This window comes from Bos javanicus, chromosome X (genome assembly GCF_032452875.1).
Source record: "Bos javanicus breed banteng chromosome X, ARS-OSU_banteng_1.0, whole genome shotgun sequence".
In the NCBI taxonomy this organism is placed as follows: Eukaryota; Metazoa; Chordata; class Mammalia; order Artiodactyla; family Bovidae; genus Bos; species Bos javanicus.
The window spans coordinates 134,867,693-134,884,236 of record NC_083897.1 but is presented as its reverse complement, the minus strand read 5'-3'; the positions used below and the strand labels follow the sequence as shown (position 1 = coordinate 134,884,236).

General features: G+C 41.7%; 1 protein-coding gene across 4 annotated transcripts in view; it reads right to left on the bottom strand.

Annotated features, from left to right (window-relative positions):
• PIR (pirin) overlaps positions 1-16,544 on the bottom strand; it is a 98,222-nt gene that overhangs the window by 31,261 nt on the left and 50,417 nt on the right. For all 4 annotated transcript variants that reach the window (XM_061408117.1, XM_061408120.1, XM_061408118.1 and 1 more), the window contains one exon: positions 4,120-4,204. In XM_061408117.1, coding sequence (XP_061264101.1) covers positions 4,120-4,204 — 85 coding nt within the window. The remainder of the gene's footprint in view (positions 1-4,119; positions 4,205-16,544) is intronic.

Genomic DNA, 16,544 nt, shown 5'->3' with positions numbered 1-16,544 from the left:
TGAGTGTCACCACACCAGTATAGCAAAAGAGGTGGTGGAGGGTTGGCCAGCGAAGAAAAAGTGATTTTTGTCCTTAAGCTATTAGGACCAATCCTTCCAATTCATTTCCAAAGATTCCACAAAAGAATATCTAAGGGGTTGAGACAAAAGCCATCAGAGAGCCCCCTCTGGTCCGCTAAGAGCTAGCGCTACCAAAGGAAGAAGCCCATTGCATTTCCAATCTGAAGAATCACATATACTCTAAAGAAAAGCTAAAAGTTGAGGGAAGCAAAGAGAGCTTATGAAATGAAGTTTTCCTGTAACATAGCAATCCTCCAGTTTTAACATTGCAGATCATGCTTTTAAACATCAAGTAGCAGGGATACTGTGAAGGAAGATGGAAGAAATAAACAGAGTGGGTTCTGAGGGCCCAACTGTGATGCAGTCAGTGAGAAGACAAAGGAGACAGGAGGACCAGAAGGCACAAGATTCTGGAAAAGACTGATATTTTCCTAGAAATATAGACTTATGAACTTCTCAATGAATGATAACAAACAGTGTTATCTGGACATCAGTTTATAGCAAGGGAAATCACACTGCTTTGCAAGAGATGGTAAAAGTCACTGCAAAAAAAACAAAAAACAAAAAAGATAACTACTTCTTATTATTTTAGCCAAGAACTAACATGAAAAATGTGTGCTTAATGTAAGAAGAATCTGGTACTGTCAGAGATTCGACAAATTGGATTCTTTGTAAGAGATGCACCATCTAGCTCAATTCCTGATATCAACTGCCTTCCAAATCATCATTGCGTGAAACATCTGTTTTCTGCAAGATTAGCACAACTCTACAGAAACGTGCCTTGCCCAAAGGAAGTAAAGAGATGGTAAAAATTGATTCCAATACTATTTGTGGGAAGGAATTCAGATAAAACCTCATCTGACTCATGAGAAATGTTACCAGTCTCCCTTAACTGGATGTCCCTCAGGACATAAGCATTTTCCTGGTGTTGGAAATGGGATGGCAGCAGTACATGCCTATATTTCTATCCTTTAGTTGGCAACAGTACAACAAAATCAACATTAAATTAGTGAGATTGCAAAGCTTATGACAAAAGCCAAACATAACCCAGACACCCACGTCAAATCCCTTTAGCATGAGTAACAAAACAATCCGGAGAAGGCAATGGCACCCCACTCCAGTACTCTTGCCTGGAAAGTCCCATGGATAGAGGAGCCTGGTAGGCTGCAGTCTATGGTGTCGCAGAGTCGGATACAACTGAGCGACTTCACTTTCACTTTTTACTTTCATGCATTGGAGAAGGAAATGGCAACCCACTCCAGTACTCCTGCCTGGAAAATCCCAGGGACGAGGGAGCCTGGTGGGCTGCCTTCTGTGGGGTTGCACAGAGTCGGACATGACTGAAGTGACTTAGCAGCAGCAGCAGCAGCAACAAAACAATCAAAATATTATAAACAAAACATGATGAGGACCCAAAACATGATGAGACCCATTGTAGCCAATGGGCTACAATTTCAAGGAATATTTGATGAAACACAGCTCTCAAATAAAATAAATTTAGACAGTCCTTGGATTTTATAATGGAATTTGATCCAGGAAGGTGGTTTAAAAAGACAAAAGGTGACCCTGAGTTGAATGATTTGATATTAAAATTTATACAGTATAATTTTACTAACCAATATGTTGGATTAAAGAGTTTGCCTGCAATGCAGGAGATCTGGGTTCAATATCAAGGTTGGGAAGATCCCCTAGAGAAGGGAAAGGCTACCCACTCCAGCATTCTGGCCTGGAGAATTCCATGGACTGTATAGTCCATGGGGTCGCAAAGAGTCGGACACAAATGAATGACTTTCACTCTCACTTTTATGTTGGGTTACAGGCAGCCAGAACTATTAAATAAGAAGTGCTGCTTTATAATACCTAAATTGTTTGCCTGGAGTTGGACAGGGAAGCCTCAAACTTTAGATTTGTCAGCTAACACAATGAAAGCATGGATGAGTGTATATGGGGGCAAGTGGAGCACACACTGTAACTGAAAGTGACGTACTGCAAAAGACACGTTTGTCTGCGTCCTAACTAGGTTTGTAACAGACTCGTTTAAAGTGAGTTTACAGTGACCCAATGATAAACATGCATTTCTAAGCTACTTGTTCCTGTATGTGTCCCAAAACGTCTTTGAAACAACTCTGTTTAAAATCCATAATGACAAAATAATCTAGAGATATGGCTTTGTAAACTGACAGATACATATTCTCTTATGAGGCAATATATAGAGTAGTGGTGAAGTACAAAGTCAAAATTAACATGAACCATGAGGGCTTCCTTGGTGGCTCAGATGATAAACAATACACTTGCAATGCAGAAGACCCAGGTTTGATTTCTGGGTCTGGAAGATCCCCTAGACGAGGAAATGGCAACCCACTCTAGTATTCTTACCTGGACAATCCTGGACGGAGGAGCCTGGTGGGCTACAGTCTATGGGGTCACAAAGAGTCGGACGTGACTGAGCAACTAACACTTTCACTTCACTTTCACACACATTAAGTATTGGTAGGGTCATGGAGAAACTGCTGTCTCATATACTGCTGTTGGAACACAGGACTGCCTTTCTGGGTTGCAATCTGCCAGACTTTTAAAATTAAACATGCATAGGCCTTGTGATCATCCCTGGAAAACTACTGTAACAAAACAACCCCCCTCAGGAAGTACATGGCTACAAGGATGTTCACTGCAGATCAGTGTGCAGTAGCCAAGCACTAGAAACAAGGGGAGCACCTGCTAAGAGGGAAGAGCTAAATGCATTGTAGTCAACCCACGGCATAGAATGGGTTCAAAGCCAAAGGAGCAGATCCTGAGGAATTTCCATGAGGTTCGGTCACAAAAGCAAGATGCAAAAATTTATTTATGATTTCATTTCAGTAAAACAAGGACAAAACCCTATACTTGTATACATTTGCTGCTGCTGCTGCTGCTAAGTCACTTCAGTCGTGTCCGACTCTGTGCGACCCCATAGACGGAAGCCTACCAGGCTCCCTGGTCCCTGGGATTCTCCAGGCAAGAACACTGGAGTGGGTTGCCATTTCCTTCTCCAATGCAGGAAAGTGAAAGGTGAAAGTGAAGTCGTTCAGTCGTGTCCAACTCTCAGCAACCCCATAGACTGCAGCCTTCCAGGCTCCTCCGTCCATGGGATTTTCCAGGCAAGAGTACTGGAGTGGGGTGCCATTGCCTTCTCCATTGTATACACGTACGTGTACATATATGTGTACAGAAGTAAGTGTTGAGAAAAATACTGCAAGATCTTATTCAAGGATTATCTCTGAACTACTCCCAATCTAGGATACAGAGATAATACTGCTATGGGTAGATGAGAGGAGGGGGAAAGGGTTGTGAGGGAAGAAAACTCAAAAAATAAAAGAAAAAACCCACAGCATTAAAACTTAGAGCACATGTGCTGTCACACTTACTGATATAAAAAGTAAGTATGAAGGTAGGCACATGTTTAATTGCATTCATGTAAAAAACCTTTCTGAACTTAAAAGTAGCCAGAATGGAAAAAAACAAAAAAGAGAACAATGGGTCCAAGGTTAATACTGTACCTAATGACTTCAGGGGTGGCCCCTTTAAAAAATAAAACTGGCTTTAAATACTTGGGAGTTTTCTAATTGTTCTTTGGATTTAAATGGTGACTTATAAGTAAATCCTCCATAACAAAAGCTGTATCTCAATCAAGAATGCACTTGTTCATAAGTAACACAGGTTGGATTGCCTCCAGGAATTGAGTCAAAAGTGGCTGGGAAGTCAAGAGACCTGGGTAAACGTCCTGCCGTGTCCAGCAAGTCCTTACATGGCCTTGAGCAAGTAATGAATCTGTTGGCCCTCAGTGTTCACACCAGCGAAATGAGGGGTGGCCCCAGTGGATTGGCCCTAACATTCTATGAATTCCTCCAGATTTTCTTAACTTGAAAAGCTCAAGCACTCTTCGCTCATTTAAACATAATTAAGCATACACAGGTTCATAGAACTTTGTGTTGAGGTTCAGAAACAAACCCATTCCAGAGAAAGCAGCCCGTATGGTTTTTTCACCCTGAAATGATAACTAAACCCCAGAATCCATCATACCTTTAGGAATAGATTGCACATGCTTCGCTCCTTGGTCCAATTTAAAGTCCAAATATAAGGTTGGTGTGTAAGTGTAAATCTTGGACTGAAAAGAAAAAGGAAATCATCAGCATCTTTCCAAGAATAAGGTTCATCTTTACCTGAGCTGGTCCCTACTGTCATGGGCCTAGGGCCTGGATCCATTATATTTACAACTCCTTCTTGGGAGATGCTATTAAAGTGGGTATGATGGGCTACCAATATACCCACCTCCTGAGGGTCTCAGTCTAAAAGTTCACCCTCCTAACTTGACAATATTGTTGACAAGCTATTCTAGCATGACAGCTGTCTCCCTACAGCCATTTCTCAAATATGATCTGATGTTAATAGTTCAATGGCCGACAGCTTCTCCAACCTTCTCACTTCTTGTCTTCTCCTGAATATAGGTAGGCTAATGCATATCAAATGTTACGTTTCTTTTCCAGGTCTCAGTAAAGCTATGTCCATTTTGAAATTCAAAGAGCACAGCCTGTAAATATTTATTCTAATTTGGCTCTCTTGCATTAAAAGGTGGTCCAACATTGCTGGTCTAAAAAAGCCACAACTCAAAATGTAAGAAAGGCCAACCTTTGCAGGATTTCTCATTACAAACAGTGGCTTTGATTCCATCAACAGTTCAGCAGTTTGTAATTCAATACACTGCCATTCTGAATCACTGACACAGCCCCAAATCCAAGGGATTATCACTGTTGCCATAAACTTTATGATGTTTCATTGTTTGTCACAAAGTCCCAGTGGTTCTGTTATTTTTTTTAAGTTAAAAAACACACAAAGATGAAAAAGTACATAATGCCAAATTTGGCAAGGATGTGGAGTAAATGGAACTTTTATACATTGCTGGTAGGACTATTACTTGATATAAACACTTGAGAAAACTGCTTGGCAGTATGTACTACACATGGATGTATAAATAATCGCAGCATTCCAACTCAACAGGTGTATCCCCAACAGAAATGTTCACTGAAAGACAGGTACTCAAATCTTGATACTGACAATGTCGGTGATAGCCTAAGCTGGAAATATTCCCAATGTCTTTAATGAGAGAAAAGACACGTAAATTGCAATATACAAGAGACTATGACACAGCAAGGAGAATGAATGAACCCAACTACATGCAACAACTCAGATGGATCTTGCAAACACAGTACTGAACAAACAAAACAGATACAGACCATATAACATATGCTTCTGGGGACTTCCCTTGCAGTCCAGTGGCTAAGACTCCAGCTCCCCATGCAGGGAGCCCGGGTTGGGTTCCAGGTTGGGGAACGAGAGCCCACATCCTGCAACTAAAGATCCCGCATATAGCAACTAAGACACGGCACAGCCAAATAAATAAATATATAAAACATATGCTTCCATTTCTATAAAGTTCAAAACAAGGGAAAACTAGTCTATGGTATCAGAAATCAGAAAAGTGGTTACCCTGGGATGGGTAGTAACTGAATGAGGTTTAAAAGGGGGCTTCTGGAGCCTGGCAGTATTTGGTCTCTTGGTTTCATGGATGAGTTCACTCGGTGAAAATCGTCTGAGTCGTACACATGATTTGTGTACTTTTCTGTGTATGTGCTGTATTTTTTAACAAATACTTACACTCAATAGAAACATAGATGTGTAAATAGACCACAAGATAGAATCCGGAGCCCTTTACCATCCTTAATAAGGGCATCATTTTGCACTATGTCAACTGCATGAGGACATGGCCATATATCTGCCCTTTTCACCTGGAGCCAATGCACAGGGCCTGTCACATAGTAGGTGTTCAATAAAACTTACCAAATGATGTTTCATTATGAAAAATCTCATGTATAATAATAAATTTATTTATAGTATACATAGTATATTCATCAATATCTTTACCAACATGTAGCAAAATGCCTCTCTTCAAGACAGGTGATTAGGTATGGCCCATATATGGCCCATATATGTCTGGTCATTAAGTTTTGGAATAGAGAATTGTAAATAATGCTAGAAGATTATTCCCTGAAAAGTCCCATGAATTGAAGCTTTGGGCTTCAAGTGGTCTGGTAGGTGCTTTTACGTGGCTTAGGAGGTCAAGCTGCATCCATACAGCTTCAAAGACTGGAAAGGCGAATTCCCCTGTGGGAACATAAATGAAAGAAGAAAGACCTGTGACATCAAGGGTGACCTGAGGCCAAAGATTCCCAATCAATCTGAGGAGCTTGGAGCACACGTGAAACAAGGGCAGCACCCGCGGGACACAGATCTGATCCTCTAGCATCATGAGGTGTGTGAGGCACCATCTGGAAAGGATCTGGTTTTGCCTAATGAAAACTTCTAAAATTACTCCTAAAAAGATCAAGGGAAAACTTCACTTAGTATCAGATGACTCCTCTTCCAAGGCAATATTTTACTCTCTTTCAGAAAAAAGAATCTGTTTGGTTCAAGCATCTTTTCTGATCTCTGCCTCCTGGCCAAGGCAGTATCCCTGGCAACAGCAAAGACGCGAATCACAAAGAGGCTCTTGGCTTAACTTTTACTAGAAGTCTCCCAAAATGTATGCATAGAAGTCATCCATGAGGCTTTGATGCTGGTATTGCTTTTCCTGGTGACTAGCAACGCCTTTATCTTCTTCTGGGCTTAGTTCACTCCATCTGAAAATCTGATGAGACTTCACTGATGTTGAAATGTATTTCTGGTTCTGAAATTCTGAATCAGAAAGTTAATGTTTTTTCCCCCACTTTTTAATTTTTTAAATTCTGTTCTGATTTCTCAGACTAGAGCTGTAGAGAAGTGAGAAGGTAGCTGGGGCGAGGGAGAGCCACTCAGGCTGTGGGGACTGTGTGGATGCCACTGGTTAACTTGTGCTGTTCTTGCCCCGAACCCCAGCCATCAACTTTGCCCTCCTGGTTAGCTCTTCTCTTCTTCCTGCCTCTAGCTTCTCAACCTAATCCATACTGCCTCTCCAAATAGTAGCCCCTCTCTCTCTAATACTGCAAGGACACAGATATGCGTATGCACACATAAGACACAGAGTTCTGTACTTATGTGTTAATTTACAAACTTACAAAAAACAACCAATGAGAGCCATTAGAAAAGCCACAAATATATCCTACAACCTCACAGTATGAAAAGGGCTACAGGGAAGTTTTAAATTCATTTTGAAGGTTTTTCTTTTTTTTAACAACATCTACAGCTTAAAACAGGATTCTGATTCTAGTCTCTCTGTACTGAAAATCAGATCATTGACAGTTTCAACATAACACATCTTGAATAATCAACTACCCAAAACCTGTATGTACCCTATTCTATTTAAATTAATCCATACTGAGATAAAACTCAATTTGAAAGCTGTTCCTATGAATCTGTGTATGCATATATGTGTATATATATATATATATATATATATATATGAATATACACACACACACAGAGTTTTTGAAAAGCAGCTAGGTTTTGCTTTTTAAAATTTTGATCTTCAATGGTAGCTCTGTTGAAATACCAAATACAATTTCTCTTCATTTAACTCAAGGATGGTAACACCAGCCTCCAATACACTTTGAGCACATCTGGACTTAATTTTTCCATCACACACACTGCTGATTTGCAACCACAAAGAAATATTGCCATTCAGCATACTCTTGTGTTCTGTTTTGTTTATTTTCAAATGCAGTATTAAACTATTAATAGATCCTCAAAATAGAATGAAAATTTAGTTACACAAATCATTCTTTTTTTTTTTTTTTTGCTCTCAATCTATCTATTTCCATAGGATTAAAATAAACTGGTTCAAGGCAACCTAAAATAAAACATTTCTCCATATATCTGTTTCAGCATGAACCAAACTAACGCACCTAAATTCCATCAGAGAATTATTGTCGTCGTCCTTTTGCTCTCTTTTGGTCCTGATTAACACTGCCTGCACAGGTACTAAAATCCCACACGGTTCCTCTTTCGCCTTTCTTTTCATTATTTAATTGTCTTTAAAGCATTTGGGAAACTTATCTTTAAAGGCTTCCATCTGTATTTTAAAAGCCCAATAGCTTAAAGTCTTACAGTTCAAATATCATGAAGGCAAAGCTTCTAGAAGTGAAGTAACAGAACTCTTTATGAGATGTTAAGGGTAAATTCTGGCTAACCACTAACAACAGGGGTGCTACCAAATCCAGACCAGCCTTGTCTCTCTTTCTCTATAAATACGTCGGAATTAAACCCTAAATGAGCCTAAGACACCACTCCAATAATGACCACAAAACCACCAAGACAAAGCACGCTCTACAAAACCACTTCCTTCAGAAACTCAACTACCTTCATTTTCCAGCCTTCAAAGACCTCCCGCTTCCCCTGGCTTTCGGTATGATACCCGTGTTAAGCTGGTTTCCTTCCTCCGCTTTTATTCATAAATGTGATCTTAATTAGGAGATGAAATTACTTCCACATGGAAGCCATGTGGCTTAGTATGTCTTCCCAAGGAAAAGAAAGGTGCCTGCTATGTTGCTTGCTCTGTATAAGTGAGATGAAATGAGATGAAATGAAATGAAGATGAGATGAAAAGAAGATGAAATATCGTTCATGTTGCCGCTGCTCCTTCCACAAATAACTACCTCCCATCTATCCCTGCATGCTACTCATTCTACTGCCATGCTGGCCTTCCCTAAAGCCAAGGGGCAGCAGTTTGTCACATGTCAGAGCTGCAATAAGTGTTTTCACATCTTTTTGAGAACTATTTTCAAACCTTTGATGATGGAGTGATTTTTTTTTTAGGAAAAGCACTTGAATTCTCGATCTTACTAGATGCTACTTAGGCAAATTACTCTAGGGTAACACGTGCAAATTTTCAGTATTTTATAAAAGAAAGAAGCAGTGTATATACCTATTCCTGGACCCTCACTCTCATGTTGGATCATCACCCTAATGTTCAGCATTTGTTTTTTTGGCATCATGGCTAACTTTTGATGGATACCTTTGCACGTAAATTTTTGACCACATTTCTATTTTTGGCCTTTCTCAGTGAAATTGTGGGTCTAAAGGTCTAGACATTTCAATACGGCTCTTGATATATCTACAAGTTTATGGCCAAATGCAATGTGGCCAAAAGTGAGGCGGTCAACACGGTAATGTGACTGAATAGCGATTTCCCCAAACTTGTCTACTGCTTCCCTGGTGGCTCAGACGATAAAGTGTCTGCCTGCAATGTGGGAGAACTGGGTTTGATCCCTGGGTTGGGAAGATCCTCTGGAGAAGGAAATGGCAACCCACTCCAGTACTCATCTAGAAAATTCCATGGACGGAGGAGCCTATGTCCATTGTAGGCGATGGTCCATGGGATCGCAGAGTCGGCCACGACTGAGCAACTTCACCCTTGTCTACTGCTAGTTGTTGGTTTTCCTGGTCTCTGTAATTACACTATACCACAGGGCAGTTTTCTAACTCATTATGTGCTCTAAATATTGGCTTTTTCCCCCATTCATCTAATCTCCTATTGTTAGAAAGTTAACTCATTCCAACAAATTCCCTATTGTTACGCATTTAAATTTTTTCCCCAATAAATTCTTCTTCAAAAATAGAAGGGAAGGATTAATTGCTGGAAAATAAAAAGAAAAGGGAAAAAAACCTGGAAATCCCTGAAAAATAGAGTTGCAGGGCGTGGGGTCAAGGGAGTTTGTTGCTTCTCTTATCAATTTATCTGAGACAGTTTTTTAAAAAATAAATGAAGGCTATTTACCCTTAATACTGTTAGTTGTAAAAGTCACCCAGTTTGTTTTTGGCTTTTTTATGGCATTTCTGACATGGGTCAGCTCTACCAATCTTTTCCTTGCAATGCTTTTAAACTCAGAAAGTCTTTCCCCATGCAAAGGTCACTTGAAATGTTTGCCTTTATCTTTCCAGTTCAAAATTTTTTAAATATTTAATTCTTTGATCTATGTCACATTTATTTTCCTGTGAGGTGTGAGATCAGAAGCCAACCTGGTTTCTTTCTATGAATGCTTAATCAGTTGTCCCCGCTGACTTATTCTTCTCTTTTCCCCAACAGATGACCATCTTCTTTATCACGAAGTTTGCACATACACTTGGTCTGTTTCAGGCAGGTTCTCTTCCTGCCAGTCACCAAAAAAAAGAGCCTCAGTGGAAAAAACTTTATTGGTGGACTAGCTCAGAGGCTTCAACTAAGAGAGGATGATCTACTCCACAGGAGTTCTGGGCATCATCTAGCCCATCACCCATGGGGCTTCCCCATCTCATCTTCCTGTCACGACACTCCTGCTCTCACAGGGCTTTGCACTAGGGAGGAAACCCACCAGCACAGATCTGTTCTCTCCACCACTTACACCTCCATACAACTCAAGAAACTCACTGCCAGATCCACGGCCCCTGTGGGAGAACCATGCCTTCCTCTTTCATCAGGAGATAGCATGCTTTGAGGAAATGAAAAGTAGATTCACCCATTCTTTAAAGCCAAATTCCAACTCTTGTTGTTGAGAACTGGCTGATGCTCTTCAACCAAAGGGTAAGTCTTCTGTCTCCAATCCAAAGCACTCTGATTTCAGAATTCTTCATTATTTTAAAGAATTCTGATAAGGAGTGGGAGAGACTAGTTCCTATCCTTAGTGCCAAAGGTATTGTGGGGAGCATTAAAACCCTTAATTACATTTTGACATATACATGAAGTGTTACCCAAAGAGAAGACAAGGAACTCGTGGGCAAAATGCCAATGACTCTGTATAGGGTGATAGTTAGAGAAGGTCAAACCACATTTTTAACTTTTATCAATAATACAGGATTACAGAAAATCTCGACCATCAAGCTGTCCAGCTGAGCAGCCTTTGTAGATATAGCCAAGTTATTCTACAGTCTAGTCTCAAGAGCATCCTTTTTCAAGAAGCATTTTCATCAGTAGGAACAGTCGAGTCCCTCCCCTTCTTACCTTGTGTTTGGGAGAGGGGTCATGAGGAGAGAAGAGCTAAAGAGGAAGGAAACAAAGATGCTGACAGGACTCAAGGTCCCAAAATTTAATCAGAGACATGTTCGTTGTGAAAGCAGTCTTTGATTTCTTCACTCTTTGAGTCAGCATCTTTGCACAAAATTGGGTTACAGACATTCTAAAATTTTTTGGAAAATAAAAAACAGAGAAAGAACAAATGCCCATCTCTTAGATGAATAATCCATCCATAATCCTACAAAGGCTACAGAACAATAAAATCACAAATGGCCCCTAAATATGCCAACAGGGAAACTTCCTATTGCTTATCTCCCATCCATGGGTAATGTTTTTCAAGGCTAAGTCAGCAAATCTATTAATCAATGCTAGAATATCCCTGACAGAGCTTTATAATGCTTTTAGTCTCTATTAGTTACGCTTGGTATTTACTAAGAGGCTTTAAGAGTTCTTCTGAGAAAGTACATCGACATGGGAAACTATCTGGCAAACATACGATCTCATAGAGCTCTGGAGACAGACCACATTGTGGACATGAAGCTTTGACTGTAGGTCTAAGGGGGAATTAACTATGGCACAGGGCTTCTCCCACATAATCGCTTGCAAGATGTTCTGACATAATCGCAGTGTCTGAAGACAAGTGCCTGAAGATACCCTTCTGGTGAACATAGAAGATGGAGGCTCATTCTGAAGCTTTCCTCCATGAAAATGAGCTGAGGCATTCCCAAACTGGAGAGAGACACACTCGGCAAGTTTATGTATAATGGCTGAAGGGTATGATAAAGGCAGACCTACTGTGCAAAAAAAATGGGGCAGACCTGAGTTTGGGTCTAGGTTCCTTCCACATGGAGCCGTATGACTTTTGCTCAGTTAAGTTACTGCATCCTCATCTACAACGTGACGGAGGTGGACAGCTGCTCTATCATATCTATTGCTGCCAGACATTATGACTCAAACCCAAGTGCCAGAAACCACAGGAAGAGTAGGTCTTGCCTGGTTCTGAAAAGCATCTCATATTGTCAGGAATTCTAGACTCATGCTGCACTAAGAACTTCATTCACATCTTAATACCTCACAATAACCTCTCAGGAACATGTCTCTTCCTTGATCAACCCCCAAACTTACTACACCAACCCATCTGAATGAAGAAAGTCTTCAAAGGCTCCAAAGTATCAAATAGGGCCTCCCATCTACCCAGAAACAAGGAGAGAGGAAGTTCCCTACTATTCAGCAATAGTTCTGAGAACCTGAAGAGTTGACAAGGCTGCTGAAGGGCCAGAGACCTAGGGAAGGGGTCAGTACTTATCCCCATCCAGGGCAGGGGACTGTTCATAATTCCTGGGTGAGGAGGAAGTGGTTAGCTCCTTAGCAAGATGAGGGATGAGTCAAGAATTCCCTCTTTAACATCCATCTCTCCTCTTACGCACTCTCTGTCTTGAAAGTTCCCATGGAAAAGAAACCCACTCTCAGGAGAAAATCTGATTTCTGTTGGGTTGTGCTGAATTGCTAAGGATCTATGTAAGTCTGTGGTTAGGAGCACAAGGTTGGGAGCCAGACATCCAGTTAGAAGGCCAGTTCTGTCACTCCCTAGATGCATAACCCTGGGTGAGTTGACCATCTCATGATGCCCTGGGTCCTTCTCTCATCAGGCTGTTATGAGAATTTGACTGGACACATTTTATGTCTCTCCTCAGAGTCCCTCAGCTTCACTGGCTTCTGAGGCCTTGGCCACTTACGGAGATGCCCCTGGGTGCCATGGCTGCTGCCAGTGTTGACACCTCCAGCTACCTCAGCCCCTCCTGGTTGACTGTCAAGTTCCGAATGGCTTCCATCGCCCCCACAGGGGTGGGAACTACAGTAGCTACAGAGTCTGGCCTGACAGACCTCCACACCTAGACTGGAATGAAGATCCAAGCTGCTGGATGGGGTGCGTGGAAGGGCCTGGGGACAGTCTGGAAGGGCAGGGAATTAGCATCCTTGGGGCAGACTTTGGCCAAAGAGGGATGAAAGATGTAAGATGATGGAACAATTCTTCCTCTTTCTTCCTTCATTAGAAAGTTCTGAGCTACAGTTTTCTGAACAGGCCTCCTGTGTCACCAAGCATCTGTTTTGCTTCCTGTCTCCCTCACTCCCACCGCCCTGGGTCTGCACATGAGACCTGCCTAGGCTCTGTTTTCCAGAGAACCCAGGTAAAATCAGGAAGAAAAATAACTAATACATGTAAAACACTCAGAGCCTCACTGAGCAACACTGTTGCCACCACCCACATGTGGCTACTGAGCACAGGAAATGTGGTGAGCATGAATCAAGATGTGCTGTGTTAAAAAAAAAAAAAAAGACAAACTGGGATTTCAAAGAGTTAGCACAACAGAAATCTCATTATAATTTTATATTAGTTATATATTGAAAGGACACGGAGAAGGCAATGGCACCCCACTCCAGTACTCTTGCCTGGAAAATCCCATGGATGGAGAAGCCTGGTAGGCTGCAGTCCATGGGGTCGCTAAGAATCAGATACAACTGAGCGACTTCACTTTCACTTTTCACTTTCATGCATTGGAGAAGGAAATGGCAACCTACTCCAGTGTTCTTGCCTGGAGAATCCCAGGGACCGGGGAGCCTGGTGAGCTGCCGTCTGTGGGGTCGCACGGAGTCGGACACAACTGAAGTGACTTAGCAGTATATTGAAAGGACAATATTTTAGGTAACGGACTAAAGTATATTGCCAAAATTAACTTCAGCTGCTTATTTTTCCTTTTTGAGTGCATCTACTGAAAATTTTAAATGACATGTGGCTTCCATTATATTTTTATTGGACAACTCTGACTTTGAATATAGTACTTTTTAAGCCTGAAAAAGATGTCAGCCATTTTCATTTCTCATCCCAAGAAGGTCTAGAGATTTGCTGTCCATAAAGCCTAATGATAAAAAGGGAATGTGAGAACAGAAAGTGAGACAGATAAGGGAAAGGGGAACGAATATTTATGAATTACTCTTTCTGTGGTTAGGCACATTATATACCATGCAAATAATTCAACGACTACATCTTAATGTCCCTATTTGGCAGATAAGGAAATGAAGGTGCAAAAGCAAATTTTCCTAAGATCACAGGGGATCAAACAATGGAACTAAAAGGCAGACCCAGGTTTGCTTGACCCCACAGTCCATGCTCTTTTCAGTCTATCATACTGTCAAAGGATTGGCTCGATAATGGTACAGTCTAGATAATGTAGCCGAGATGTTTTGGCATGAGTGAGGACATCCTAGAATCCCTAAATCGCCCACACAGGAGATCACCTACACTAAACAAGTTGAAAGCTGTTGCTGGACACAAATCAATCCATCTCTCCTTCTCTCTCTCCCCATCACACGCACCCCCACACCCGCACTGTGGGCACACATAATGCAAGTGGTCACGGCACCTGATCACACAAAGCCATGAAAACCCCTCTTATTTTGTATTTTTGCTCCATCATTCCCTGGTCCAACCCCATCACCCCAGTGGCTCTCAGTCAAATTATTAACATTCTTCCACAAGGAATAGTCACACTCGCCTACCATACATGAGTTTCTGTTTCTTCCTATCCTTGTCAGCACTTGATTTTTATCAACTTATAGAGTGTAAAGTGGTAGATTATTAGAAAAGACATTTTTCTATGCATTGGTTAGAGGATTACCTTTTCATATTCTTCTCTGACTTCAACAGTTGGCTGGAGGATGTTCTTAAGAGCTGCTGTCCAGAGTTGCCACCAACACAAGCATCTGACTTCTCAAGAAGGCACAAATGTCTCACCTTGAAGAATGGAAGACTATGGATACATGGCTTCATTCTCCCAACTATGCTGATGCTCTGGCCTGATCACATACATCAGTTTTCTGCAGATGTAACTGCTCTAGAGCTTGGAGATTTGCTTGTGCAACAAGGTCTCATGGAACCAGGCCTGGTGTTACAGTAAATGTATGTCCTATTGTTTTAGGGACATTTTTTAAAACAAATGAGCACTGGACAGAATGAATTTAAGTTTAGCAGTCCTGATGGAGCCACATCAAGTCCAGGAGGGCAACCCGGGCTACTGTGCTTATAAAGAAAAAGAAAATCCATGTTCTACTGAAGCAGAGCAGAATTTAAATTGGGTGAAAGGCCTTTGGGATTTTATTTAGAATGGAATTTTTAATTATAATTTCTTTTGATTTGGTTTGTAAAGGCAAGGAGTTTTAGATCAGAATCTGACTTTCTTCTTAGAGATTTGATGATGGGATCTGTTCAAATTTGGGACATTTTAACATCTAGATATTTCTTATGCTATCACTCGGGCTTCTTATACACCACTCAACCTGGCTGCATATATTTTCAACAGGGAAATAAGATAGGGAGTCAATGTGCAGCCTAGAATATGTGATATACCTTGATGTTAAGAAAGACTCTCTGCGCCCATTTCAAAATTTTCTGGTTAGCCCAGCTTATCCCAGACGCAGAAGTTCGTTTTGGTGGGAGGAGGTCCAGGTTGATAAATTTCTCCTCTCCTTCCCTGAGGGGGGCACTCATTGCTAAGTGTCAAATCCAATAGGCTAACAGAATGAAACACTGGGGAATGTGGTGGGAGCCTCCAGACCCTTCCCTGATGTCCCCAGGAGGCAACTGCCAGCTGCTCTTTGCCCTCCTTACTCATCCCTGGGGGTGGAGGGGAGGGGGAAGGATGGTACCCTCTTGATGAGGGTAACTTGAGGAAGTACACATGCTCAGCTCACACCCTTCTGGGCTTTTCCTTTTTTCTTTCCTCTCTCTCTCCTTCTGCCATGAGATAATAAGTCTGCCTCTGAAAAGGATGTCTATGATTGTCCAGCTCTGCCTAGACACATATAACAAAGTAGGGAAGTAGTAGGAAGCCCCCAAGGTCTCAGACACAGGTCACTTGCTCTTCTCCAGTAATAAAGATGGTATTGGGTTTCCCTGGTGGTTCAGTGGTAAAGAATCCGCCTGCAATGCAGGAGATCCAGGTTCAATCCCTGGGTCAGAAAGATTCCGTGGAGGAGGGCATGGCAACCCACTTCAGTATTTTTGCCTGGAGAATCCCATGGACAGTGGAGCCTGGCAGGCTACAGTCCATGGGGTCGCAAAAAACTGGACACGACTGAAGCGACTGAGCACACACACATGCACAAAGATGCTATTTGGACCTTCACCCAGCCGACTTCTCCGAGTCTACCTTGCAATTCATTCCGAGCTTGGGATGGGAAGGAGGTTGATCTTCTGGTCTTCTCCTGCACCTCAACTCCCTACATCTGACTTCTGCCCAATTCTAAGTCCTCTCTGCTGCTTTTGTCTGGTTGACGGACTCTTGTCAGTTAAAACCTATGAAAACATTTAATCACAGTCACCAGGAACTCTCACTCAAAACTTCTTTTGGACTAATCAGTAACATATGGCCTTAAATCACTACCTGATGCAGGGAAAATCCACCAGCCAAGTGCCCACAGTTACTCAGAG